At 34.6% G+C, this 26,239-nt stretch overlaps 1 protein-coding gene across 5 annotated transcripts; it reads left to right on the forward strand.

The window, feature by feature from the left end:
• Window positions 1-461: 461 nt before the first annotated feature.
• On the forward strand, window positions 462-22,928 carry LOC130050351 (ATP-dependent RNA helicase DDX3X-like). 5 transcript variants are annotated; one of them, XM_056150218.1, is made up of 17 exons: window positions 467-593; window positions 1,243-1,291; window positions 5,705-5,770; window positions 9,224-9,358; window positions 9,590-9,673; window positions 10,400-10,541; window positions 10,874-11,146; window positions 11,399-11,498; window positions 11,798-11,933; window positions 12,169-12,242; window positions 14,324-14,431; window positions 14,874-15,034; window positions 15,283-15,427; window positions 15,662-15,991; window positions 16,355-16,472; window positions 17,077-17,233; window positions 17,873-22,928. In XM_056150218.1, exons 1-17 carry the CDS (start codon window positions 546-548, stop codon window positions 18,075-18,077), a joined length of 2,331 nt encoding a protein of 776 aa, XP_056006193.1. In that variant the 5' UTR covers window positions 467-545; the 3' UTR covers window positions 18,078-22,928. The 5 variants fall into 5 exon arrangements, 4 of the variants coding, with proteins under 4 accessions (XP_056006195.1, XP_056006196.1, XP_056006193.1 ...); XM_056150220.1 differs by lacking the exon at window positions 9,224-9,358 and having other exon boundaries at window positions 462-593; XR_008798787.1 differs by lacking the exon at window positions 17,873-22,928 and having other exon boundaries at window positions 16,355-16,830; window positions 17,077-17,113.
• The last annotated feature ends 3,311 nt before the right edge of the window (window positions 22,929-26,239 follow it).

The raw sequence follows: 26,239 nt of genomic DNA on the forward strand, positions 1-26,239 counted from the left end.
GAAAGCTTTTTCTTTCTTGTGACAACTGAGAGTCTTCTGATGAAATGATAAAGATCAATTTATAAATAAAAATGTGCTGCCGAATATCTATATCTTAGGACAACCCATTTCATGGCATGTACATATTTCACCATAGCAATGTTTGACTTGTAAATTTGTTTTTGGCTATAAATCAAAGCAGAGACATATATGTCTCTAATAAAAGTATTGCATTACATGTTTATATATACGCACACAAAATTTCTGATTTTTTTCAAAATTACTAAATTAGATTGATTTTCAAATTCTATTCTCTTGGATAAAAACCAGTCACGGTTGATAACTTTCAGAATATAGATTACTCTGGCTGTTAAAAAAGAAAAAAGAAAAGAAAGAAAGATGTCAAAATGTGGGGTCCTAATGAAAAATTCCGTAATTTACCGCCTCTCTTTTTTTCCGCCGGGGCTCCCTATCACGTGATCATTGACTGGCGTATATAAGCGGACACGGCTTAGCGTTCATTGGCTCTCCCAACACAGTTCTCTTGTGGAAGATAGAGTGGACTTATGATGTCAAATGTTCATAATCAAAATGGTCAAGGTCTAGAGCAGCAGGTTAGTATTGTTGCGCAATAGAAAGACACCACTTTTGTTTCCGTCTTTAGACTCAGTTTACCATCAATTCGTGAAAAATGATCGGAATATTAGGTCGCTTTCTTCCCCGGCCCAAATCCAAAATGGCGACGACCACAATGATAAAGAAATGACATGTTTTTACGTGAAATCACCACGGGAAATAGTTAGATAGATGTAGATATACGGGATTTACTTCCCTTATAGAGTTGTTATTATAATGTATATGTTATTTTTATGAATCTATTTGATCGAGAATAATACCCCAATCAGCTGATCAAGGACGATAACTCTCTCGAGAGAAGTGTGGAGGGATATATATAATATATATATATATTCATAAATTTCATGAAGGACTGAGATTATTATGTCTTTTATGCCCCAAAATGCAAAGTTTGCTAGTCATTTTGTTTATGGTACTTTCCTCAATTTATTTACTTGTACTCGGATCTTATTTGGGAAACTTCTATCAAATATCCTAGACTCCATTTCATAGCTAAAAATGAAGGAAAAATAAGGTTGATTCCCACACAAATAATTGGGGTGGGGGCCACAGTATTGGGGGTTATTATACACTAGCATTTATAGTGATGTAATTTTATGATGAATGTACCTGTTTTTTGTTTTATAGTTTGCTGGTATAGACTTAGGGTCTGGTGGAAGACCTTACAGTGGAAAAGGTGAGTTTACACATTAACATCAGGGAGTTTGTGAATGTTGCAGTGAAATTTACAATGATATAACAGTATTTTATATTAGTGTCCAAGTTTCACCTGTATTGAAAGAGGATGAAAGACCACTGGCTCGGTTTATTAAAACTTGTTAAGACTCGCATGCAGATCAGAGCTCTCGCTTCACTAAAACTGGGGGCCAAATGAATAACCCAATAGGGATTCCTATTTAAAAAAAAAAAATCAGTTTTCCCCAAACTGCAGAATTTGTAAATTTTGTCAGCCTTGGTTGACATGACGGACAAAATTCATTAAATCAGAAATAAAAATGGCTTCCTGATGTTCTGTAGCTTCTTGATTTAACATCTGGAGGTTACTCCATAGTAATGTGTATGTTGATCCATGTGATTTTTGGTGCAATCTGTAAAATCTGAACTAAAGTGATATTTTTTATGTGTATATATATATATATATATATATACATACAAAAACCCCAAGCAGTTCTATGTGCCATATACTTAATAAAACTTGAAAGTGACCACTGAATATTCTGGTTTAGTGTTTAGATCGACACATAAGGGACTGTCTGTTGGTCAGGTTCAAATATTTTCACAATATTATACCCTCTACCCTAGAAATGTTTTAACATTGTTCGGGAGATCATTGAGAAACACTTTTTGGACTTAACATTTATATCGAAATACATGTAAATTTAAAAGTTGCATTAATAGTGGAAAATAAACTCCTCCTGTTCAATATGTTCATGTGTCTGCACCTAAAAAAGATGGTGTGATCAGAATGTTTCTATGTATACTCTTGAATTTAAGTTTGAGACAGAATTCTGTTTTATTTCCTATTCACCGTAGATGAACACCCAATCTTGAATAGGAAATATTTTCCTAATACGCCATTTCCGAGTTGCCCAATGGTTCTTTCCCTATGTTGAACTCTTGCACACAGTGAGATGCAAAACCTACTTTTGTTCACAAGTGGTGGGTACAAATGCTTATCGCTGCCTTCATACATTGCCTAAAGTATGGTTATCATAAATCATGTAACCACCCAAGCTACTGGGACACACAATTTTAATAAGTTTAGGAGTATTTGTTAATGAAATAGCTCAAACAAAAATCGATAATCACCCATCTTTCTTTGATTATAGACACTATAATCAAAGAAAGATGGGTGATTATCGATTTTTGTGACACACTCGTGCAGAAGAGGAAATATAAAATAATTACATATAATTTAGTTTAATGGCCTTATTCAAAACAAATATTATTCTTGATATGGTCAGTTTAATGTATATCAACAGCTGATATAAACAAAATTTACACTTTCATAACTTCTATCCTTATTTACATAGCTAGTCTATAATATATGTATACATCTTGTACCCACTGAAGTGTTCAACAGAACACTGAACGTACCTCTATCACAGCAGAGCTGATATCTCGGAAGTTGCATATTCCATTGACCCCAGTTTCATTGAGAAAGAGAGCTCTACTGAGACCTTGGTTAATTTTGTGAATGTGGGAAATAGAAATTTGCTAGAACTATCCAGGAATTTAAAAGAAAAGTACTTTCTTTTTTACATGATTCAAAATTCATTGCTTCCTTCACAAAGGAGAAGAATTTGAGTTTGTGCATCAAAAACTGAAATTTTGGTGGATTGTGTGTATTTGGCTTTATGTTGGTAGTTTATGCAGAAAAATATTTTCCCACATGCAGTAGCAGTGTTTGATATTTAACCTGGAAGCATTGGGTGTTTGTAGATGTCATGCTAAAAGTTAAGTGATAGAATATAATTACTGTTGGAATACTTTAGAACTTTAAAGGCAAATTGTATTTGCCGTGGGTTTTTTGTTGTTGTTGTTGTTGTTGCTGCAACTGATTGTGGAATTAAAATTATAAGAGTACTGAAGAGTATTGTTTGCTCTATTTTGGTTTGCAGTGGTGAGTGTTGATTTTTTTTTTTAAAGTTCCTTGTCTGTGGTCATGAAATTAAATCCATGAAAATGTTGTATTAAACAATCTGGGTTGTAGCTTGATTTAGGGCTGTCATTGATGAGTACTTGAAAATATATTTACCTAAAAAGCTTTAGTACTTATCCTTGGCTTGGGGTAAAAGAGTTGTTCATCGGATTTCAGTTGGGATTCTTTAGATCAATGAAATCTGGAATTAGTGTTGATGTATACTGGAATCTATCTGTCAGCATCTGCAACCATTTCATGTGGTGTGTTAAGGCTTGCATGCTTCAAAACTCTTTATGCAGTTGAATAACTAGGTCATTAAAATTCTTTTTGTTTGATGTCCTCCAGCTTACATTTTTCAAGGTAGGTTGGTGTTTTTACACATTGAATCCAGTCATAAAATTCAGATTTACAAATTATCTGATGTTTTCAGATTTCATGTTGATTAACAGGGCTCGAAATTAACATAATTATGCCTGTCAGTCTATGACTGGTTAAAAGTCTGGCGGACTGAATGACATTTGTTTTAGTCAGTCCGATGGGGCTAGTAAATTTTCTTAAACGTTATTTTGGAATATTGAATTTTAAACACGCATTTGACATCCCGTTGTTGATTGATATCACCTTGCTTAATTCAGGAAAAGTATTCGGAGCCTTCGGAAAAGTGGGGAAAATTTATCAATAAGATTTCCCCTAAAAATGTAAATAACACTTCATGATAACAAGTAAAATTCTTCTAAGCTCGTCTGCTACATGCCACCGTTAACGATTGTTGATTGGCGTCTTCTGCAAACTACATTTTCTTCAACATCGTGGAATCCGAGAAAGCAATATATATCGATGGGAAATACTAAAAACACGAAGATTTCGATGAGCGTCGAAAAAATAGCGGTGTGTGGTTGTTGTTTTTTTACTGTAATAAAATGTGTTAAACAACTGATGTTATTTTACAAGTAACATGTTTGTCTTATTCCCCTGACTGATTAAAAATGTGAATGTGTATAAATGGACGAATGGATGTAAATTGAATTCAATTTAAAACCGATTTACTCAGTGATTGGGAAGGCCCTGCACCATAGTCCCATTCAGGTGAAAATTGGCGCATTAAATTATCTAATCCATTCGCCAAACTACGCATTCATTATTGATTGTAACTTCGGTTTTTTTTTCTCTCTAGAATTAATTGGGTACGACCTATTTTTTGTACTTTCATTTTTAATTCCTATGTATTCTGATACACAGAATCTCATTGGTTGAAGCAATATAAACCAAATTAGATCACCTATTTCCTCTTACATCACATCTCATCACGTCTTCTTATGCTTATACTCTAGCGTTTAAGTTTCGGAAGTCCAAGGACAGATACAGAAATGACAGAAAGTGAAAAAACCCAAATAATGGAAAAAAACGAGAGACCGTCTTCAAATACCAATGCCGTTAAAAGCAATGATATGGTTGAGAAGGGGACATTGAAACAAAGTAAAAAACTTTTTCAAGAGCGATGGAAAAGATCGTGGTCATGGTTCAGAGTTTCAATTAAAACAATAATGTTCCACTGCACATTTGCTATTTATTGAAATATGTTGATGGCCCATTAAATCTGAAAATGGTCCATTGAAAACTATAGTCCCAAAGGCCATTTTGGCCTTCCCCAATCACTGTTTACATGAATTAAATTTGAGAAAAACTTATCAAATACTATTGTAAACAGCCATTTTTCATTGTTGGCTTATATATGTGTGGGAATGTCTCCATTATTCAAATACAGAGAGAAAAAAAGAAAAGGTAGGGAAGAAACATACCAAGCTTATGAAAAAGTAAATTGGTCGCAATCATGATCTTAATAATCTATTATCAACTTTAGAAATTAGAAAAGCATTAATGGGACTATAATTTTTTTTTTTTTGATGATTGAATACATTTTAAATCAAACTTTACAGCGAAAGTGTTGTTTATCATTTGAATTAATTATTTTTAAATTGATTATTAAATGGCAAAACCATCAGACTGTCTTATTTTTCTCTGGAAAGTTTGGTCAAGGCTTGTGGATATAAGGTCAAGTTTAGTAAAAATCATTGAAAGTAGCCTGACTGGTCTAGTGTTAAAAAACGTATAAATGTCAAACCTAAGTATAGTGATCGGTATCCCTGTCTGTCTTGAAAGCAAAATATTAAAGGTAAATCCAATCTGAAGTAATGTGTTGTAATTTAGTCCTGTTTTGAAACCATCAGGGTCATTGTGTATTAAATTGTATTTTTAAATTTACTAAATGGATTAATATGATTTCTTTTGGACACCCCCTCCTCCTCTCCAGAAGATTTAGAATGCATCAATGACAGCAGTATCTGGTTATACAGATTGATTCATACCAATGAACATATAATTATGTTGAGTATGTTTTGTATTTCGCACATTCCGAAAATGTTGATAGTAAACTTTGATTTGTAGATGGACGAAATTATCGACCAAACAACGCAAACCCCCGGTTTCAGGAACAAATGTTCTACATGCCAGGTGTCGTATATTTCTCAGTACGACCACAGTATGCTCAGGATTTTCAGGGTTCAACTCGTCTGGTTTTTTTTTTTTTTTTGAGAGTTAGAATTTTTTTTAAAAATATGTAGCTTAAGCTGATTTTGATAATCGGTATGGGATTGCCAACTTTTGAAATGTTCCAAGTTTGAAAAATAGGTGACATACATTTCAATTTAACACCAGGGTGTAGAAATTACAAAACCTGAAAAATAAGGTTCAACTCTATATCAATGAGAATTTTTTACTTGAATGAAGTGTGGTTTGACTTTTGAAATTAATGTATATAATTACTCATTGCTACATAATCTGAAATTTGATTTAAAGAAAAAAAAAAATACTGTAGTAAAAAATTCTTAACAGAAATTTTGTACATATACATAGCGATATATAGACTTAAATATATCTCTCAAGGTTAAACTCCCAAGGCTGTCAGTTTGACTAATGCCAGTAAATGCACCCCCCCCTCCAAAAAAAAAATGAATAAAGAAAATTCAAAATACAGACAAGTTCATTGTATGTGGTTTTTCATAATTTGAGTATATGGGCATTTTATATTCTAAACTTGGGACTGAGCATTTCTAAAAAACCATGAGGCCATTAAATAAAACCAGACCTCAAGACAGACTTAAAGGGACTGATTCACGATTTCCCCCCAATTTTTCTTTTTCACTTTTAATGATCAAAATCTACAGTCTAATGTGTTTAAAAGAGTTCACATAAAAATTAAGGTTATACATTATCAAAGAAGCTCATTTTAGAGACTTTATTATTTGTTTTGTAAACAAAGATTGCGGTATGTTATTGTTTATGAAATTTTCAAAAGAAATGGATATCGATCTAAGATTATTATATCTTTCACATTTCGTAGCATTTTTGGGGTAAATGTGTCATGTAAAAGTTAAAATTTGTGACTATGCAAAAATAAAGATGCTTTATATTACAAAATCAATATTTCACTTGTTTGTGTGTATACATAAAAAGACTCGAGTCTTTGTTTACATAACACAGATTTAAGGCTAAAATATTGCTTTAATTCTTGCATTCAGAAGGTCAAAATTTTGGCTGTCAATATTAAATGAGTTATATTTTTAATGTTTACCATCAAACATGAAAAATAGTTTTATCAAAAATTGTGAACCAGTCCCTTTAAGTCTAGATTTCAAATCCAGCTAACTTTTAAAATAATTTTCATAAATACATGAAATTTTTCAGTATTTTTGATTGCATTTGAATTTTTTATAAACCTGCAGGTTTTTTTAAAACATATGTGCTAGATAAATCTTAAGATATAAGTAATTAAAATTTTGACTTGTGTCTATTCTCAGTTTATGGTCTTGGGGCCTGGACTCATCTTGACATGGTCTTACAGAGAACGCTGCACACTTATGCAGTTTAAGTAGACTACACAAGAGTGAGGACAGACATTCAGTAGATTCAACATTGAAATTGACAGAAACTGAAATACCAAAACCAATGTCAACAATTAATGAAATGTTGTTAGAAAAAATGTTAACATTTCTTTAAGTCAGTCGTTGAAAACAAAATATTCATGAGCCACATGCATCAATCAAAACTAAGTCATGTAATATATATGCAACATTAGTATGTAAAGGTTAACTTGACAATCAATGCATGTTGTCCATACTTTCTAAAGACAAAACAGGTTTTGAAAAATAGAAATTTCTGGGCAGGAAATGTCATGTGTTTGTGATGTCACACATGGTAAATTCATGATTGACTGCAAAGATTAAGTAGTTTTGTTATTTACACCATGTAAATTGCAGTCGTAAGCAGATCAAATTAGAATGTTAATGAACCCAGTTCTTCATCATCTAGTTTAGAATTGTTTCTCGGGGACTGCCTGAGTTCTACAAGTAGGACAAGAAAAAAAAAGTGCAGTGAGGGTTTCTTGTAATGCAGAAAATAGATACAGGAACATTGGTAATATTTTAGCATTGTTAACATGTAAATCAGGAAATTATTTTTTTTTTTTTTTTTAAATTCAGAATTCCGAGTGTAGTTTTGATTTGTTGTTAGAAGTTTGTTTACAGCACCTAATGAATTTTACACTGATACTGACGAGATGAAACATTATATCCTGATTCATACTGTCGTTCTCTTAGCTTTTAGCATGATCTTTGTTTTATTTTCCAACAAAAAAGTCGTCCAGTGTCAGTGATTGGTCAGATTTTAAGTGAATTTAGCTGGTAATTGCGTTGACATACATTGGTTACTCAACTGCATCTTATTACATATATATGTAGGAATGGCGTGCGCATAATAACAGTTTAGGATGTTTGTAAATGTGACTGTTAATGAAGTAAATGTGAATAATATCCTGTAACTTAAGGATCATGATTATTCATTATTATGTAAATTAACTTTTATCCTCAAGGTTATTGAATGAATGTTTCATAGCATTGCTCTGTACATAAAGAAAATAAAACTTAATAAAATCATATAAATTACTGTATCTACTTGTGATTATGTAGGTATTGCTACTAAAAAGTCCTCTTTGAGTGAAACATAGGGATGTAATGGTTCCAAAAAGGTCGACAGAAACAGCTGTTCATGTCGTACATTTTCTGAATTCGGTTTGGTTTGGTATTTGACATTGATACAGCAATTTAAATACAATCTCTGTAATGTAAAGCAACCTCTGTCATGTAAAGCTATCTTTGGTAGAGTACTGTACTTCTCTAAGTTTGTTTACATTAGTCATTATTGAGAGTCGGGTCACAGTGATATGTAAGGCTATGTTGACCTACCTTTTAGTGATACATTTGGATTTTACTATGTCACTCTAATAGAATTATAAATTCCATAAGCTGAATTAGTTTTAGAAGCACATGACATTGTTAGCAGAATTTAAATTTATATTAATTTTATTTTTAATGTGCCCTTGAAATTAATTTGGTTCTTGTAATAAAGATTCCTATGTTTAAATGAATTAAAAATCTAAATTTTCTGCAAACTTCGCCAATATTCCGATATTATGACTGGTTAGGTGACCTGTGTATTGCATTTTTCTTCTTTTATTATGATAATAGTCACCCCCTTCCCCAAAAAGTGAGGAAAACTCAAACCAAACCGAAAATAGTTTTTAAACTGTTACATCCCTATGTGGATATTAAAATGTTAATTTTAAACAGCTTAATGTAATATGAATATTAAATGGTCATTTATGATATTACAATTCAGTGAACTGGCCATCACTATCGTGTCCATCTTGTTTGCATCTTTTAGGATTTTTATTTTTTTGGTATGCATTACGTAAAGACAATTCTGCTTCCTATTCAGAGCAGCATTGCTTCCACAGCATGTTTGTTGTCTTGTATTCTGTTTACTTCGTGTTAGATTTAATAAATGTCTTCAATAAATCGTCTGCAGTTAATGCAAGAGTTACTTAGATTTAAAAATTTTATTTTTTAGGTCAAGGTAACCAAGGTCAGCAGCGCTATGTGCCGCCTCACATGAGAAGCTCACCGGGGGCAACTGCTCCTCCCCCCATGGGCATAGTGCCAAATTTCCCCCCACCCCCGCTGCCCGACAACAGAGGAGGCCGAGGTAGGTGACAGACGCTAGAGGTTGCATTTTAAAAAGATATTGAATCTGCTCTCGGCTCTCCTCACCCCCCTTATGTTTTGGATAACAGTGCTTAAATGGTAGAAAGTGAAAGATATAATTAGAAAAGCAGGGCAAATTGGACATTTAGCATGAGTTTGAAATGTAGGAAGTTTGATTAGAAGAAAGTTAAGGTACATTGTACAATGAATAAGGGACTTTTTTTGTTTTCAGATGGAGGTTTCAGTCGTGGAGGATATAATCAAGGAAGGGGTGGATATATGAACGGGGGGCCTCCCCAAAGCTTCAGTCAGCCCAGTAAGTTTCTCACAGTTACCACAATCTCTTTCTCTAATTCAACATTTAATATTAAAAGCACTTCTATCTTGGACAGAATTCCCTGTGATATAGTACGAACATGCGGCTAAATATACACTGTAATAGGTTTTTTTAAGGTCTTGATTTCCAGGGCCTTTCCAATTGGGAAAAATAGCGACATTTGCTTGAAATTGGGAAAAATGTTTCATACAAAGAAATAGGGGGAAACCCAATTCAGAATGCTTTAAGGTATAATTGGGCTCCTTCTGACTTTCAATTTGGTCAAAGCTTATCTAATTTGAATAAGCAGAGGCCACAAAATTAGGTTTGCTTAAGAATTTTGAAGCAAAAAATGTAATCTGTGGGCCTGTAAAGAAGATTTTTGAAGGATTTGGCTACCCAGCATGATTTGTTTTCATTGTTAGGGAATTTCAAAGCAAAAATTGGTAAAAATACCTGCTTTTTAGCTTTGGGAATGGGGCCTTATTTCAGCCCCCCAACAGAACCTTAAAAAATCCCTGTGTAATTACATGATTAGTTTTTCTTGCTTATGTTATCATCCTTGTCTTGTGAATTTGTCAGTACAAATTTTGGTCAGAGTATAAAGAAAGAAGACAACTCCTAAAAATAGTTTTATCATTGGCTAATACGTATATTCTGTCAGCCGTGAAATTCTGCAAATGGTAGAGTGCAATCACTGGAGTAATTTTATCTTCTTTATTTCAGACTTGGGTGACAGAGGCAGTTACAATAATTATAACCGAGGTGGTTACAATCAAGGTGGTGGAAACCGTGGTAGTTACAACAACTACCAGAACCGCCGTGGTGGTGGTGGTGGTGGTGGCTACCAAAATACTGCACCTGGAAGGTTAGTAAAAATTATGTTCAATCATAGCCAGTAACACAGCAAAGCACAGATTATATATGGCCTGATATTTAAATTAAATGTAAACATCGTTTATATTGTAACTATGTGTGAAATCATGCATTGTCCTGTAATCATCTTAGTTGAAAAAGATGCTAAAGGATAGATTCACTAAACATTCTAGTAAAAAAATCACTTGGTCCATTCCATAACAAATATACTTTTATGTCAGCTGTTGTGAACAGTATGGAAGGTTTTCACAAACAATAGGATTCGATTGATACAAAAAGATGCAGGCTGCACATTTCTTAGAATTGACTTGTGATTTTGATTAGATATGGAGGAGGTGGGGACCGATTCAACAACTATGGAGGAGATGGGGACCGCTTCCAGAGACAGAGCAGTGCTCCGCCCAATGCAGGGGGACGCTGGGATAACCTGGATGATGACCGCAACTTCAACCGGGGGAGAAATCAAAATGATGGGGACTTTGGGACAAACAACAGATGGGACAATCGCACTGATTACAACTCTGGGGGCAAGTACCCCCAAGAGACCACCAAGGAAAACTGGACAGTTCCACTGCCTGCAAACCCACGTCTTGAAGAGTATGGCAGATTTAGATTATGAAAAATTAATATTAAGCCAATTTTAACTGCTTGTATGGTGAAAATTTCTTTAAGAATTGTTTGACATTGTAAAAAAAAAAAACTACAAGATATATTGGAAGTTTTCAGTCAAGTGATTAAACTCTAATCATCTGCCAAAATATTTTCTGACAAGACTTTAATGAGTGTTTTGTCAAGACATTTAGTTGAAGAAAGTACACATTTTGTGATGCATGATTTTTTCATTTGTAGAGAGCTCTTTGGAACAGGAAACACGGGCATCAACTTTGATAAATATGAAGATATACCAGTGGAAGCCACTGGAGAAAACGCCCCCAAAAACATTGAGTCTGTGAGTAAATAGAAATGTGCGAGATCGAGACGAGTCAGACTTAGAGGCTGTCTTTGATCAACACCACAAGTGGACTGTTTCAACCTCGAACAGTCAGATTAAAAATATTCATATTTGTAAGATGAAAAAGGGTGGGGTTTTTTTTAAGTCAAATTTTTTGTTGTTAAAAGAATACAAAAAACTAAACCTGCCCAAGACTGGAGAAAAAACATCTGTCTACTGATTTTGTGTTTGTAAAGCTAAACATGAATTTTATTTTGTGTAATGTTAAATATGCTATGGATATTGTATGTTTCCAGTTTGAGGATTGTAGCTTGGGAGAGATTATCAGAAACAACATTGTACTGAGTCGTTACTCTAAGCCTACCCCAGTACAGAAGCACGCCATTCCTATTGTGCTGAATAAGCGGGATCTTATGGCCTGTGCCCAGACAGGTGAGTTTTGGAAAACAATGTTTAAATTTCATGTCCTGTTCATTCTCTTGTGCTTTTCAGTTTGTTATACTTAATGGCATCTCTGTAATGATACAGTATTGCGTTATTAAATATCCTTGAAGCTCGGTACTAATGTAATTTTTATAGATAGTTTATGTGTAAATGTTGTGTATAATTGTTTTAGGGTCTGTATGAAATGTACTTTGTAGTACATATCTGTGTATGAATACTTTAGGCTCTGGAAAGACTGCTGCTTTCCTGGTTCCAGTGTTGAATCGAGTTTATGAGAATGGACCTGAAGAATCGTCGGTAAGTGATGACGACAATGTTTGACAGCTTTTGTGTATCATATTCCCTCCATTTGAATTAAAGTGCAGTAAAAACTAGTTTATTTATCCTCTACTTTGGCTCTTATTAGTCATATACATGTATTTCACAAAGTGTAATTTGTTGTGAAATAAGTGACTTGCACAAAACTGATGTTTATATTCCTTTTGAGGTGTATTGCTTTTGACTCATCTTAGCTAGCCAAGGGTTTACGATCTGCTTTTATACAACCCTTGGCTGTGTTTAAGCACGGTTTTCATGACAACAATTTCCTGCATATAATTGGATGCAGGCCAAGTCCCCTGCAGAAGGCGTGTTGCGTCAGAATACTTGAAAGACGAAGGAATGTGTAAACGATTAGATATCGTCTTCAAAATGCTTCCGTTTGATCAGATTTTCATAGTCTCCATACAACATGGTGGTGTGTAGATTGTGCAATGAGGCTTTGTCTATTAAATTTTTTTTTATTGATTTTTAATGATTTAATGATTTATGATTAGCTCTGGTTGCAGCTATTTTTATTTTAACAACACACAAAGTATAGTTGAAAGATGCATTTTCATTGTTGAACATGATGTAAATCAAACAGCAATGAAAATCGTTCTAACGCAGCCAAGGGTTGTAGAGAGGTGGAGTGGATCGTAAACCCTTGGCTAGCGAAGATGCTGTTGGCTATGAGGCCTTAGTTGTTGTGGTGTGTATTATTGACATCAAAGCACAATACAGGAATCTTTTACGGGAATTGTTATCTGGTTGGGACAAAGTTTGGTTTCTTGATAAATACTTCTACTGTCCTTCTTTTCTGGTATTTTGACCTATATTGCTTCATGAGGTATCACAGCATGAAATAATGTGCTATATACATGTACCTGTTGGTTTACTTGAATATATTCACACAGATGTTGTAAGAATGGAAACAGATACTTGATTGAACCAGCTGTATAGTTGAATTTATTTTTTTGAGGTCTATAGGTTGCTTTGGTAGTGATGTGAAGGATGGTTTTAGTTTGATGATGTGTTAAAATCATGGCCACTGGGGGTAGGATGGGGCCACAATAGGGGATCAAAGTTTTACATACAAATATATAGGAAAAATCTTTAAAAATCTTCTTCTCAAGAACCACTAAGCCAGAAAAACTTAGATTTACATGAAAGCTTCCTGACATAGTGCAGATTCAAGTTTGTTAAAATTATGGCCCCGGGGATAGGATGGGTCCACAATAGGAGATCAAAGTTTCACATAACTAATAAATACAAAAAAGTTTTACATACAAATATATAGGGAAAATCTTTAAAAATCTTCTCAAAAACTACTGGGCCAGGAAAGTGGAAATTTACATGAATGCTTCCTAACATAGTGCGAATTCAAGTTTGTGAAAATCATGGCCCCCGGGAGTAAAATAAGGCGACAATAGGAGATCAAAGTTTTACATACAAATACATGTATATAGGGAAAATCTTTAAAAATCTTCTTCTCAAGAACCACTGAGCCAGAAAAGCTAAAATTTTCACGAAAGTTTCCTGACATGGTACAGATTCAAATTTGTTAAAACTCGTGACCCCTGGGGCTAGGATGGGGCCACAATAGGGGATCAAAGTTTCACATAACTAATAAATACAAAAAAATCTTTAAAAATTTTCTCCTTAAGAACCATTGGGCCAAAGAAGTTTACATTTGCACGAAAGCTTCCAGACAGTGCAGATTTAAGTTTGTAAAAATCATGGTCCCCGGGGATAAGATGGGGCCACAGTAGGGAATCAAAATTTTACATACAAATATATAGGGAAAATCATTAAAAATCTTCTGTAAAATCACTGGGCCAGAAAAGTTTACATTTACATGGAAGCTTCCTGACATAGTGAAAACTTCCTGACATAGAGATTCAAGTTTGTAAAAATCATGCCCCCCGGGGGTAAGTTAAGGCCACAATAGGGATCAAAGTATTACATGCTAATATATAGGATAAATCTTTGAATATGAGCCAAGGTGACTCGGGTGAGTGATGTGGCCCATAGGCCACTTGTTTACCTTCCTGTCTATGATCCTGATTTTGATCTTCCAGAATGTGGCATCTTCCAGACAGTATGGAAGGAGAAAACAGTACCCGTTAGCGCTCATCTTGGCGCCTACTCGTGAACTTGCTTACCAGATCTTTGACGAAGCAAGGAAGGTTTGTATTGTTGGAAATGTATTATATAAAAGTGACATGATATGTAGAATTGCATTACAAATTAGTTGTGAACTGTGTATTGTATATTGTGCATTAAATCTCTTTTATCTATCTGTCCCCAAATATAGCTGGGATGACAGTGTGTGTGCTAGCTTTTCCTTCGTTTCAAATTTGAATGTACAATAAAAAAAAAACAAAAAAAAAACTGGATATGTGATATTTATATTGAGCATGTTCAACATTTCTGCAAAGATTTCAAGGTTAAAAAATAATTTGAGGCCAAAGAGTAAGTGGAAATTGGGAGAACATGTGATTATTTTCATTAAAATTGGAGAAGAGATCCGAGTTGATGTCTCTCATACACACCCACGAGGATCCTTTCCTGACAATGTAGTTGTTACATGTATCGTGTGAAAATATCAGGCACACTGTATGCTTCTAGTTTGCCTACCGATCTCGTGTGAGACCCTGCGTGGTGTATGGAGGGGCAGATATCGGAGCTCAGATGAGGGACCTTGACAGGGGATGTCATTTGTTGGTGGCCACCCCTGGACGATTGGTGGACATGCTGGAGAGGGGAAAGATTGGTCTGGAACACTGCAAGTAGGTCAAAGTTACTAAGGATAACTTCCTGATTTAACGTTTGATAATGGTTATTTTAGTGTTAATAAAGGTGAGTTATAAATGATTGTCAAAAACCAAGCTATATATATGATTTGAAGTCTTGGAAGATGAAACAAGCAATGAATCACTTGCAAAAATCTAAAGGGAAAATTTGGTCATGATAAATATGGATAATTGAAGCTTATTTTAGTTGATTTCTGGTTTGATTTTACTGACTTTGATTTTAGGTTCTTGGTTCTTGATGAGGCAGACAGAATGTTGGACATGGGATTTGAACCTCAGATCCGCCGCATCGTAGAGAAAGACAACATGCCGCCATGTGGTATAAGACAGACTCTCATGTTCAGCGCCACATTTCCCAAGGAAATTCAGGTGAACATCTAGAAGACAAGAACGTTGTGAAAGTCATTTGCTAAGACTAATCCCTGCTCTCAGTAGAATTTGAGAAATGCTTTCTGTAATTTTTGTTGTAAAAAAGTCGACTTTAAAGCAATAAAAGAAAAGGCTTTCACTTTTCTAGGATGTTTTTGTTTTAGAAGATGTACACATAAATTAATTAAACGATTTATGCTTAACTAAATGATTGAGGTCTTCCTTCAATTTCAGATGCTTGCTCGAGATTTTCTGGACAACTACATTTTCTTGGCTGTGGGAAGAGTGGGTAGCACCAGTGAAAACATCACCCAGAAAGTGGTGTGGGTGGAGGAGATGGAGAAACGCTCCTTCCTATTAGATCTCCTCAACGCAGCCGCTGGTCCCGACTCTCTGACTCTTGTCTTTGTGGAGACCAAGAAAGGTGCTGATTCCCTGGAAGATTTCCTGATCAGGGAGGGGTATCCTGCCACCAGCATTCATGGTGACCGCTCCCAGAAGGAAAGAGAGGAGGCTCTGAGATTATTTAGGAGTGGAGACAGGCCCATCATTGTTGCCACAGCAGTGAGTAGGGGATATGCTGTTAGAAGGGGGAGGTATTGTTAGAAGGGGAAGATAGAGTTGTAGGTTATTTCCGGGATTTCAGTTTGATAATTTTTCTTTAAGTGGTTATGAGATATGTGTGTGTTAGGTGAGTACTAGTAATTCGTTGTACTTCAGTGGAACAGACTGAAGAGAAATGCTTTAAATTGTATAGTTGTTAAGGCTTAGAGAAAACAAGAAGAATATTTGCAATAAATGTACATTTTGTGATTACTCAAAAGTTACCATAATGTTATTAGTACATGTATTTAACTGTGCATGTTCCAAGTACATTGTTCTGAAGAACCACACGAAGAATTTGTAAAAATTTTGTTTTAATCATAGGTGGCTGCAAGAGGTTTGGATATCCAAAACGTCCGACATGTTGTTAACTTTGACTTGCCGAGTGACATTGAAGAATATGTACATAGGATTGGAAGAACAGGCAGAGTGGGTAACCTGGGTAAGTGATGATAAAAGAGTGGGTAACCTGGACAAGTGATGTTAAAAAGAGTGGGTAACCTGGGCAAGTGATGTTAAAAAGAGTGGGTAACCTGGGCAAGTGATGTTAAAAAGAACAACTAATGAACGTAGCCATGGTATATTTCACTATTGTGTTCTCTCTTTTTTAAATTTTGTTAAATTATTATCCCTTTCATTTGAAGATGCATGATGTGCATATTGCATGTGTGTGTGGTCCTTGATTGAAAATATGAATATCGGCAATACATGTTTATTCCTTTTCTAGTCATTTTGCTGGGAAACTCAGTAGGATAACGTGTCGACTACTGGTCTGTAGTTTGCGTGTTATAATCCAGCAGGTTGTTTTTTTTTCAAAGTACATTCTACTAGAACTATATTTTTTCACGAAATGAAATTTGAAACTTTTCAATTTCAAATTATTAATGTACATATCCTCCACTTACCATTCTTAAAACCATGAATGTCAAAGTCATATTGTACTGTACTGCAAAATAAATTTGCAAAATTTTATGTGAGATTTAAAATATTTTTGTGAAGATAGAAAGGGTGACTAAACTTTGTTTTGATGGATGAAATATTTACAGGTCTGGCGACATCGTTTTTCAATGAAAAGAACAAAAATATAGTGAGGGACTTGATGGACCTGCTTGTGGAAGCTCATCAGGAAGTACCCTCCTGGCTGGAATCCATGGCTTATGAAGCCCGACCAGCAGGCGGATCCAGAAGAGGTGGAGGAAGAAGGTGAGTGATGTCCTCTCGCCCTGCAAAATATCTTGTGAAGTCATATAAGTCCAGTTGAAGGGTTTTAGTGAAATTTTAGGAAAAGGTGTAACTTGAATCAAAGATGTTAATGCTAGGAATTTTACACAAGTATTTCACAAGTACATGTACAAGTACACACACTGCACATAAATTTCCTGCCTTGCATTGGTTATAGATTCTGTACCTTGATATTTTATGTTTATTATATATTCATAAATTTTGAATTATAGCAAAGGCATTCAGATTTAACAAAAGTATTGATTGTTTTCCTTTAAATTTCAAGGTTTATTGAATGTAATTGATTATTTTTTGTGAAATTTCATGTACATATTTTTTTACTGTTTCGAATTTCGATTGTAATGTAATCACTAATGATACAATTTATCTAATACATATACTTCAGTGACCTTGTATTGTATTTACATCGTACATGCATATTGATCATGAATCATTTGGGGGATGTAATATTGGATGAAATAGAACTATGAAATCAAGCTCAGTGTGAATTGCAACACAGATGAAGCTTGTTAATTATTTGGAGATCTTATGATAAAGATTCTATCCTATTGCAATATCCTTGTTTGAATTGTGAACTAGAACTGAATTTGATGATTGTAGATTTGCCAACAATGGATTCGGATCAAGAGACTACAGACAGCAGAATAAACCTAAATCCCAGCCCCAACAGCCCCAGGGTGGAGGAGGGGGTTATAGCAACAATTATAACCCAATGGCTAACCAGTATAGCAGCTACGGAGGTTCCTATGGTGGAGCCTATTCTGCACCCAGCAACAATGCTGCCCCAGACTGGTGGGGCAACTGAAGAGTTCAGCAACAACCACATTTTGTTTATTTTCACTGTTGTACATTTTGCAGGGTGACAATATGGTAGAACCAGCCCTTTGTGAATTCAAGATTTTTAGCAGGCAGTCTGTTTGCCATTTGAGAGGAATTCAGAAATTTGCAGTGAAACGAGAGCTTGGGTTGTAGTAGAGAAAGACAGAAGTTGTGGAAGATTACTGTGTTAGGAGAGCCCTCGTTCAACTGTGTCATAATTAGTATTTTAATTAATGTTTTAGCAATGTCAGCATTTGTTACCAATATCACATATCGTGAATTGTTGTGTCCATATAACTCTTTTATAATGGCAAAAAAAAAATGGAATTGCCATTGACTGACTGTTCACGAATTAACCTTGTGATTTTTACATTCTGCAAGCATTGGTCAGGCAAACTTTAGAGATAACTTATTTTTAACCCTTTACTGCATTATTTTTCTACTGTTGACCAATGCATTAAAGATTATGGGCAGAACTGTTTCAACAGGACAATGAATTCTTTAGAAGAAAATGTATCTTTTTTTTGGCATTTAGATAATGTGCTGGTGCTGATATTCTGGTCAGGCACTTGGGGGTCACACTCATGAATGTATTATGAATTTTTTAAAAGAGTAATGACTAAGTTTTTGTGCTGACATTGTGATAGCTAAATTCATGAAATTTACAGTGTACTCTATTAAGTTGTACATGTACTTAGCTATAGATATATAAATATCTATAAATGTACACAGATTACTGTTTAACTTTTTTCCTTTTGGAATATGAAGTGAAATATTGATCGTCTTTCTGTATGGAAAAATGATGAAATCTGTTTGCTGGTTCTATTGTATATTACCAAGAAGCTATTGTAAGATTTTTTCTTAATATTGTAGTCATGTAGTTTCAATATTTTTTGCAATGATGCCGTCCTGTTTCCAAATGTAGAATTTTTTAAAGAACATTATTTTTGGAAATTGGAATCAATAGGAAGACCAGTTCACCGATATATTGAAAGAGAATGAGGTTATTTGCACAGATATATAGATACTCTTTCCTTTGAACGATAAACTTATCAATAACATCTCTAATTTCTTTTTAAAGAAGGGGTATTCTGATTCTCAATCCTGGTTTGAAGATCTGATACTGAAAAGAACGAAGGTTCTGTACATATTTAAACACATTTGTGATGCTAGTCAAACACATTAAGTGTCAGTTTCTTGCCCCATTTCTTCACTCATTGTGGAAGTGTATCTCACAACACATGGGGGTAACAATTTTGAAAATGAAGTACTTTTTTTTTTCAATAACAAAAAATACTTGACTGATACTGTATTATAGAGTGCACAGATTTACTTTTATGGTTCTATTTCATGGTGTAATTTGTGCATGTATTTCTTTCAGCATGTGGAATTGTTAATTGATATTAATTCGATTAGTGGATTCCCTGTTTTGAAGCCGATAATGGATGGATATTGTACTTGGGATGTGATGTGTTTAACAGATCACAGCTTGGGAACAGATGGAGCGACAATGATGTATGTGTTTGAAGTCTAGAAATTAACTGGAGCTCAGCTTCCAAGGAAGGAGAGTGCTTTTTTTTATGTCATTGGTAGTTGGAAACGGAGAGAATTTCTGTCCAAATCATGTAAATATTTAGCTATGTAGTTTTAAATGTCCTTAGTTCCATGGTTTTAAGTAATAGAGCTGAGTCCTGGAATTGTCGTATTGCCCAGATTTGTAGAGCAGACATTTGTAGTTTAGCCCTGCTTGTATATATGGGGCATGTAATATGACAATCCTATGTAAAAACTTGCCTGAATATGTAGTGGTAGTTCACTAAGGGCATTTGAAACCTAGCAAACGTGCTTTAATTCAGAAGACTAGTGTCACAAACTGTCGTTCTCAGTGTATCCATATTTTTATGATTGAGCCACAATGTCTTTCAAAAGGTCATCTGACGGGGGAGGAGACATGATATGTGCCAGTTTTTTGTTTCTTAAATATTTGTTGTGGAGGTATTCTTGCAGAGTTTGTGTTTTAACTGCATACTTTGACTGAGCAACCTTGATATCCAGACACCTGACCTTTTGTAGTGTAAAATGACCTTGACCTATTACTATAAATAGTCCCAGAACAAGTACGTCGGAGGATATTTTTTCATCCTTTGTTGTGTTTTTATTTTCCTAAATGTTAGTTTTTGATGAAATGTTTGTTACTCGTACTGTGAGATTTCACCCTCACTTAAACTTTGTTCAAATGGAACAAATTTTATTTTAAAAAATTGTTTGGATGCTCTGGATCCCTCATTCCTGGAAATTGTGTATAATTTTTCTTTTCATTGAATTTTTATAGTTTAAGGCTGTTGCGGAAATAAACACGGAGCAGCATACTCTTCAGATTTGCATGTAATTTTAACGAATTTACACCCTTGAAATATGATCAAAGGCTAGTGTGTAGAATCTCCATTTTCAAAATTTTCTTCATTATTGAAGTCATTTAATTAAGTGCTACGAAGATCTTCCTCTGTTTTACCATGGGACTTTGGTAGTTCAAAGGATTTTGAGATTTCTTTAAAATGCCAAAGAAGGAAAAAATGTCTCTTGCATGTATAGTACATGTAGTAATATACTTGATTCTGTAGAAAAACTTGCAATTTTTATTTTCATATAGTTAGAAAACTAAACAATATAGGCAAATCTGTTTTGGAAATGATTTATGTTCTTGGTTTTTTTTCTAGTTAATGCATATCCCACTAAAATACTAAAAGCAACCATGCAAAGTGGAATTTTTTAAATATGTCTTCCCCAATCGTGGACAAAACAATTGAAACAAAGCAAACGTAGACAACATACTATATGAATGCAAAGGGTGTTGCTGCATCTCTGTTGCGATTTCTTGAACACCCTTAAAATTCTAAAGGGAGAAAATAACTACATTGTATTTAGGCTTCATGATCGAAACTTGCACAATGGATAGGTTGTGGATTTTTTGGACTATATTTAAGAAATGAACAGTATATGTACTTTTGAATTGTTATGCTTTTCAGTCAAATTGATTTTACCTCAGGTAAAGGATATAAAAACATATCATTATTGATAATTATAAAAGCTTATACTGACGGGGAATATACACTGACAGTAATGGTGAATCTCCGTGTCAATTTCAACAGTAGTGCTCATGTGTATCTCAAGTGTGACAGATGAAATGTACAGGGTATATTTAGATGCATGTGCACATATTTTTAAATGTGAAAGTACACAGTTTCAGTCATTCTGTTGTAGGAGTATGCCTGTCATGTATTTTTACATGTCTAATTGTGCCAAAAACTGTTTCCAGTGTGAAATGTCATTTTATGATGTAGGGATCCAGAGATATATATGATACATTTACAGACAAAAATTATACTGTACAAAACATTCCAAAATGTGTTCAAGTTGCCGTTTGTGTATGTAATGGGTCTCATTTTTTTTTCCATTGGATTATCTTTACCATTATCTCTTCTTGATATACCATGATAATATTCTTGTGTCACAAGATTTTTTTAAAAAAATTATGTGTTGCGTATATTTCCATATTTAGTATTTCCATATGATATTCACGCAGTATTGATAATGTTCAGCAGTATTTGCGGGGCCTTTTTTTTTTTTTCTTATACCAGGGCTTTCATCCTCTGCCATTAGTGTTTCCTCATGATCATTTTTACCCGCATCGAGACAAAATAAAATGTTACAAGTGATAAATATTTATTGTACCATGTACAGTACATGTCTTCTTACTATTAGAAAAATCGTTTATTTTTTGGTGCTGCCTGCCTTGTTATTGACTGACCTGGTGCTTCCACAGTCGTCAGAGGAGGTGCGATGTGATCATGGTGCACGTGGCATCGTCCTTGTTGCAAGCAATGCCTGTTTATCTGTGATGAAATCATCTTGAAAATAATGTGCAATTTCTTTTTGTAATATTGTATCACAGATGACGTTTTTACATTCACATCAATGGCAATTTTTTTTTATATATGTATATATATACTGTATACAAATTAATTTATTCAGTATTTTGTTCTTTTACTTTAGGATGTGATGTATGAATGACTTTTAAAATGAGGAAAATAAGGATAACTGTGTATTATATAGTATAGTTGTTTTATGATGAGTGTGGGGGAATTTTGGCAGAGGGTGAATTTTACAGGGATATAACGGGGAGGGCCTTGTGAATGGTTTGCTTGACGATAAAGTGTTGTCGCTGTAGCTGTAAAGGGTTACAGGGTCCACACCATTTAATATTGGAAGTGTCTATGGTCCAACACCCATGTTAAAAGTTTGAAAAACCATTTTTAATGGTCTATTGGCTGTCTTCCGGTTGCCCCTGTCCTTGGTGTAATTGTAAGCAGTTTTTTGGACTGTTTGACCATAGAACTTCCCCCCAATCTTGTTTATTTCTACAGTATGTTCTACTACAAATCATTCTCATGCAGGGCGTACTTCTGAGGCAAAGTGAATACTGGTCAATTGTGTGGAGTGATAAAACTTGAAATTTTTTATTGAAATATTCTATTTTGATTATTGGTAGCGAAATGCTATGCCTATGTCCATTTCACAGCAAATAATCTCGTACAATGAATTGGCATGTCATGTATGTTGATGTAACAAACCCTAGAGTATGTATGAAAACAGAAACATTAAGGAGAGGGTGTTTAAGAATGGGACGGCATATTTTGTGTTAGTTACTTTTTCTTGTAATTTTTTTTGTGCTGTGCTGTATATTTTGGGGGAAAAATAACCTATAATCCTGCAGCTCAGACAATTCAAAACAAAAGTTTTTGAATGTGGTTGTTCAAAAATAAAATCTTTGAATGTTGAGTGTTTTATTCTTGGTTTCTAGAGGTGAAATGATTCTCACTATATTTTGAAATCGAGATAACAGTAGGATATGTCCTCGAGACTGTTATTGTAATGATTGGATTAGCTGAGGTTGAAGTTCAAGTGAAATTTTCTGAAGAATGATTGTCCTCCAAGTCTCATCTGCGTATCTTTTCGCATTCTCAACTTTGCCACAAAAGCAACTGTTGGTTTCAGCCAAATGGAGTTGGTTCAAATGAAGTGCTGTATTTTATAAAGGGAAGATACGTAAACTTTTATTTGCAACAACTTTCACGATTTACCAGTGATGAACTGGTTAACAGCAAGTAATTTTCATGATGGAAGTCATGATGCAAGAAACGTTTAGGACTGGTGTGGGGTAAGACATATTTGAGCTTATGAAGTTTCTGAGAGAACCTTAAAAGTTTCTCACTTGTGAATGTAGTAGGGTGAATTGATATCAATAATTTATTTTATTTACACTAAAAATAAAATTATTGATATTATTTCACCCTACAACTAGAGATGACGGAATGCTTAAAATACAACCAAAAATGGTAGAACTTCCATGTTGAGAGAGGGCTATAGGTTTACACTGTCAATCCAGAAAACATTCAATATTTTGTACATTGTTTTTACCATGACAAGTTGCATCAAGTTCTGTTCCATTGAGTCTTTGCTGAGTTGGGGCCCTTTGACATGGAAAGTACGGATTTTTAATCTGTCGCATGGCTTTTATTTTGTGGGACCTGGTTACTCTTGTGCATAAAATATTGACGTGATTGTTCATGCAGAATATTACGCAGAGGACTAGACTTGGGGCCGGTAGGGAACTTATCTCGTGTATTGCTTTGCCAAGCCATTCTCTACCCAGAGATCCCTGCGCTCCTAGCACTAAGCTTGCGTAATGCACCCTCTGGTGAGAGAATGATGCAATGCTTGCAGAATAGTTAATTGATGATTGAATTTTGTTTAAACACGGATAGGGACTCGAGTTGCACATAAATCATTATGAAAAAATCTGGAAGAACTGCAAGGATACAAGATTTCTCTCTCTCTGAGGCCCTATATGAATTTATATGAAGACTTCCTTGCTTATGTAACTGGAAGGGAGAAAATGCAACGGACGAGACTGGGATTCAAACCCAGGCCCCCTGAATGCTCTAGATAACAACTGAGCTATCTGGCCTGACTGGCGATCGAACTCAGCTGACCGCATCGAGTAATAAAATGTATTCCTGCCATGACTTCTGAACTTGGATTAAGACATAAGGGGGTTCCTTGATGGGATTATATGGAGAAACTTCTCAAGAAATACATGGGGAAAACCTGTCAAATTAATATGCAAATGTAAACCGTGGTACAGCTTTTGAGCATCTCAGGATTTCTAACTTATTTGTTTATAATTGTATAATAAAACCTAAAATTAAAGCAACAAATGCACGATTTTACACATTGACAACACAATGGCACATAGACAATTAAACTAAACACATGAAATAGATTCTTGTCAGGACATGAATCTCGCAGATATATAATTATCTTGTTTCTGTATGTAATAATTAATTAGCTCTGGCCTATTCAAAGGACTGGTTAAGAGAGTGATAGAAGGGTTAGTGGCGGGAATGTGACATGGATTAGAACTAGTCGTGCATATATAACGGTCAGTCTGTCTATGTCCATGGGTATGCAACGCTCGCATACAATACAGTGAACTCGCACAGCACGAGAAAGTTAATTAGTAAAACATGTAATTGAATATAAAACCAACTAACTCTGGTAACACAAACAATTCCTCATGTATAACGTGGATTGAAAGCTGTTCGAACCATGATCCCTAGGGTCTAAGGTGAGACCGTAAGATAGGTTCATAGATACATTTGTAACAGGAAGGGAGAAAATGCATTGGACCAGTTGAACCCAGTCCCCTTGAATCTCCTGTCGGGTACTCTTCCAACTGAGCTATCTGGCCACTGGCGATCGAACCCATCTGACCGCTAAATTCCTCCCTCCTTAAATGTCTTCACTCCTTGAAGACATCAACCCAGGATCTTTATCCTCTGGTAGACATTTTCACCTGTCAGTTCCAGGGGCTGCTTTACTGCACCAAATGTAACAGGAATTAGGAAAAAAATAATTTAATGCTACAGTTCACTCCAACTTCAGATTGGGATTCGAACCGGGGCCTCTTGAATCTCCAGTCAGGTGCTCTACCTACTCGCCCATCTGACTGCCACACATGGTTAATTAAATTCACGATTAAGATTTTCAGAGATTTGTATTTCACTTGCGTCAAATATATCTTGTTAAAAATGAATTCACTTTTAGAAATGATCGGGAATTGGGGGAAAAAAACCCCAAACCAAATAATCCTAGTAATTTTTGTTGTGATATTTATAACTAGGTGTATTGATAAGGTGATAAGACTATGAAGATTGAGAGAATCATCCTCTCATAACATCCATTGTATATACACTGCAGAGGATTGTAATGCTTCAAAAGAAAAATTACATAATTTACATTGCTTTTATAGCAGCTAGCCATACAGATCGCTAAAACTGGTAATTAATGTTCTGTTCAAGCAACCCATTAACCTTTAAACCTGGCAAATAAGGCTCAGTTCAAGCAACACATGAAGTCCCATATTAAGTGAACATCATTTATGAGAAAAGGGCCCCTGCTATAGTTAATGACATAAAAGTTGATCTGAGACTCTGATATAAAGTCATTCCATGCTACATGTAGGTGCATGGGTTACAAATTTAAGGCAATCAAATTCTGATCTCATGAATACAGCTTGGACAATGGTCAGCATCTTGTTCGATATCATATAAATACAACAGACACTTAAAATCTTACCATCAATGAGCATAATTACATGTCCATCTTTCCTGTGCGTACATAGTTTGAGCAATCAAAGTCGATGATTTAATCAGTTTTCAATCAGAAGGAGGACTAATGTCTTTGCATGAATCTCATCAAAGTATTACAGTCGACTTTCTTTCATGTTTTATTGTATATATATATTGTCAAAAATTATTAGTAAATAAATAATTTAGCATGTTATAAATGATTGTAATGAATGAACTATTTAATTCAAATTCTATATTACTACTCGAGAAATGTTTACTAGAAGTTGTATGGATGAATTTCATTCTACCATTCACAGATCACCATTAATAGTATAATTTGCAAAGCAAATAAACACGAGATTTAGAATCTGCTTGGGGAAACTTCTTGCATCTTTAGGCAAATATTAAATCCCTGCTTTTAATAAAAAAAAATCTACCATATATTTTGCGCATTGAT

The sequence above is a fragment of the Ostrea edulis genome, chromosome 9, assembly GCF_947568905.1.
Source record: "Ostrea edulis chromosome 9, xbOstEdul1.1, whole genome shotgun sequence".
In the NCBI taxonomy this organism is placed as follows: domain Eukaryota; kingdom Metazoa; phylum Mollusca; class Bivalvia; order Ostreida; family Ostreidae; genus Ostrea; species Ostrea edulis.

Coding starts and splice junctions, on each gene's coding strand:
- LOC130050351 (XM_056150218.1), top strand. CDS start 546: ATGATGTCAAATGTTCATAATCAAAATGGTCAAGGTCTAGAGCAGCAG. Junction 9,359..9,589: donor CGACAACAGAGGAGGCCGAG/GTAGGTGACAGA, acceptor TTTTGTTTTCAG/ATGGAGGTTTCAGTCGTGGA. Junction 10,542..10,873: donor CAAAATACTGCACCTGGAAG/GTTAGTAAAAAT, acceptor GATTTTGATTAG/ATATGGAGGAGGTGGGGACC.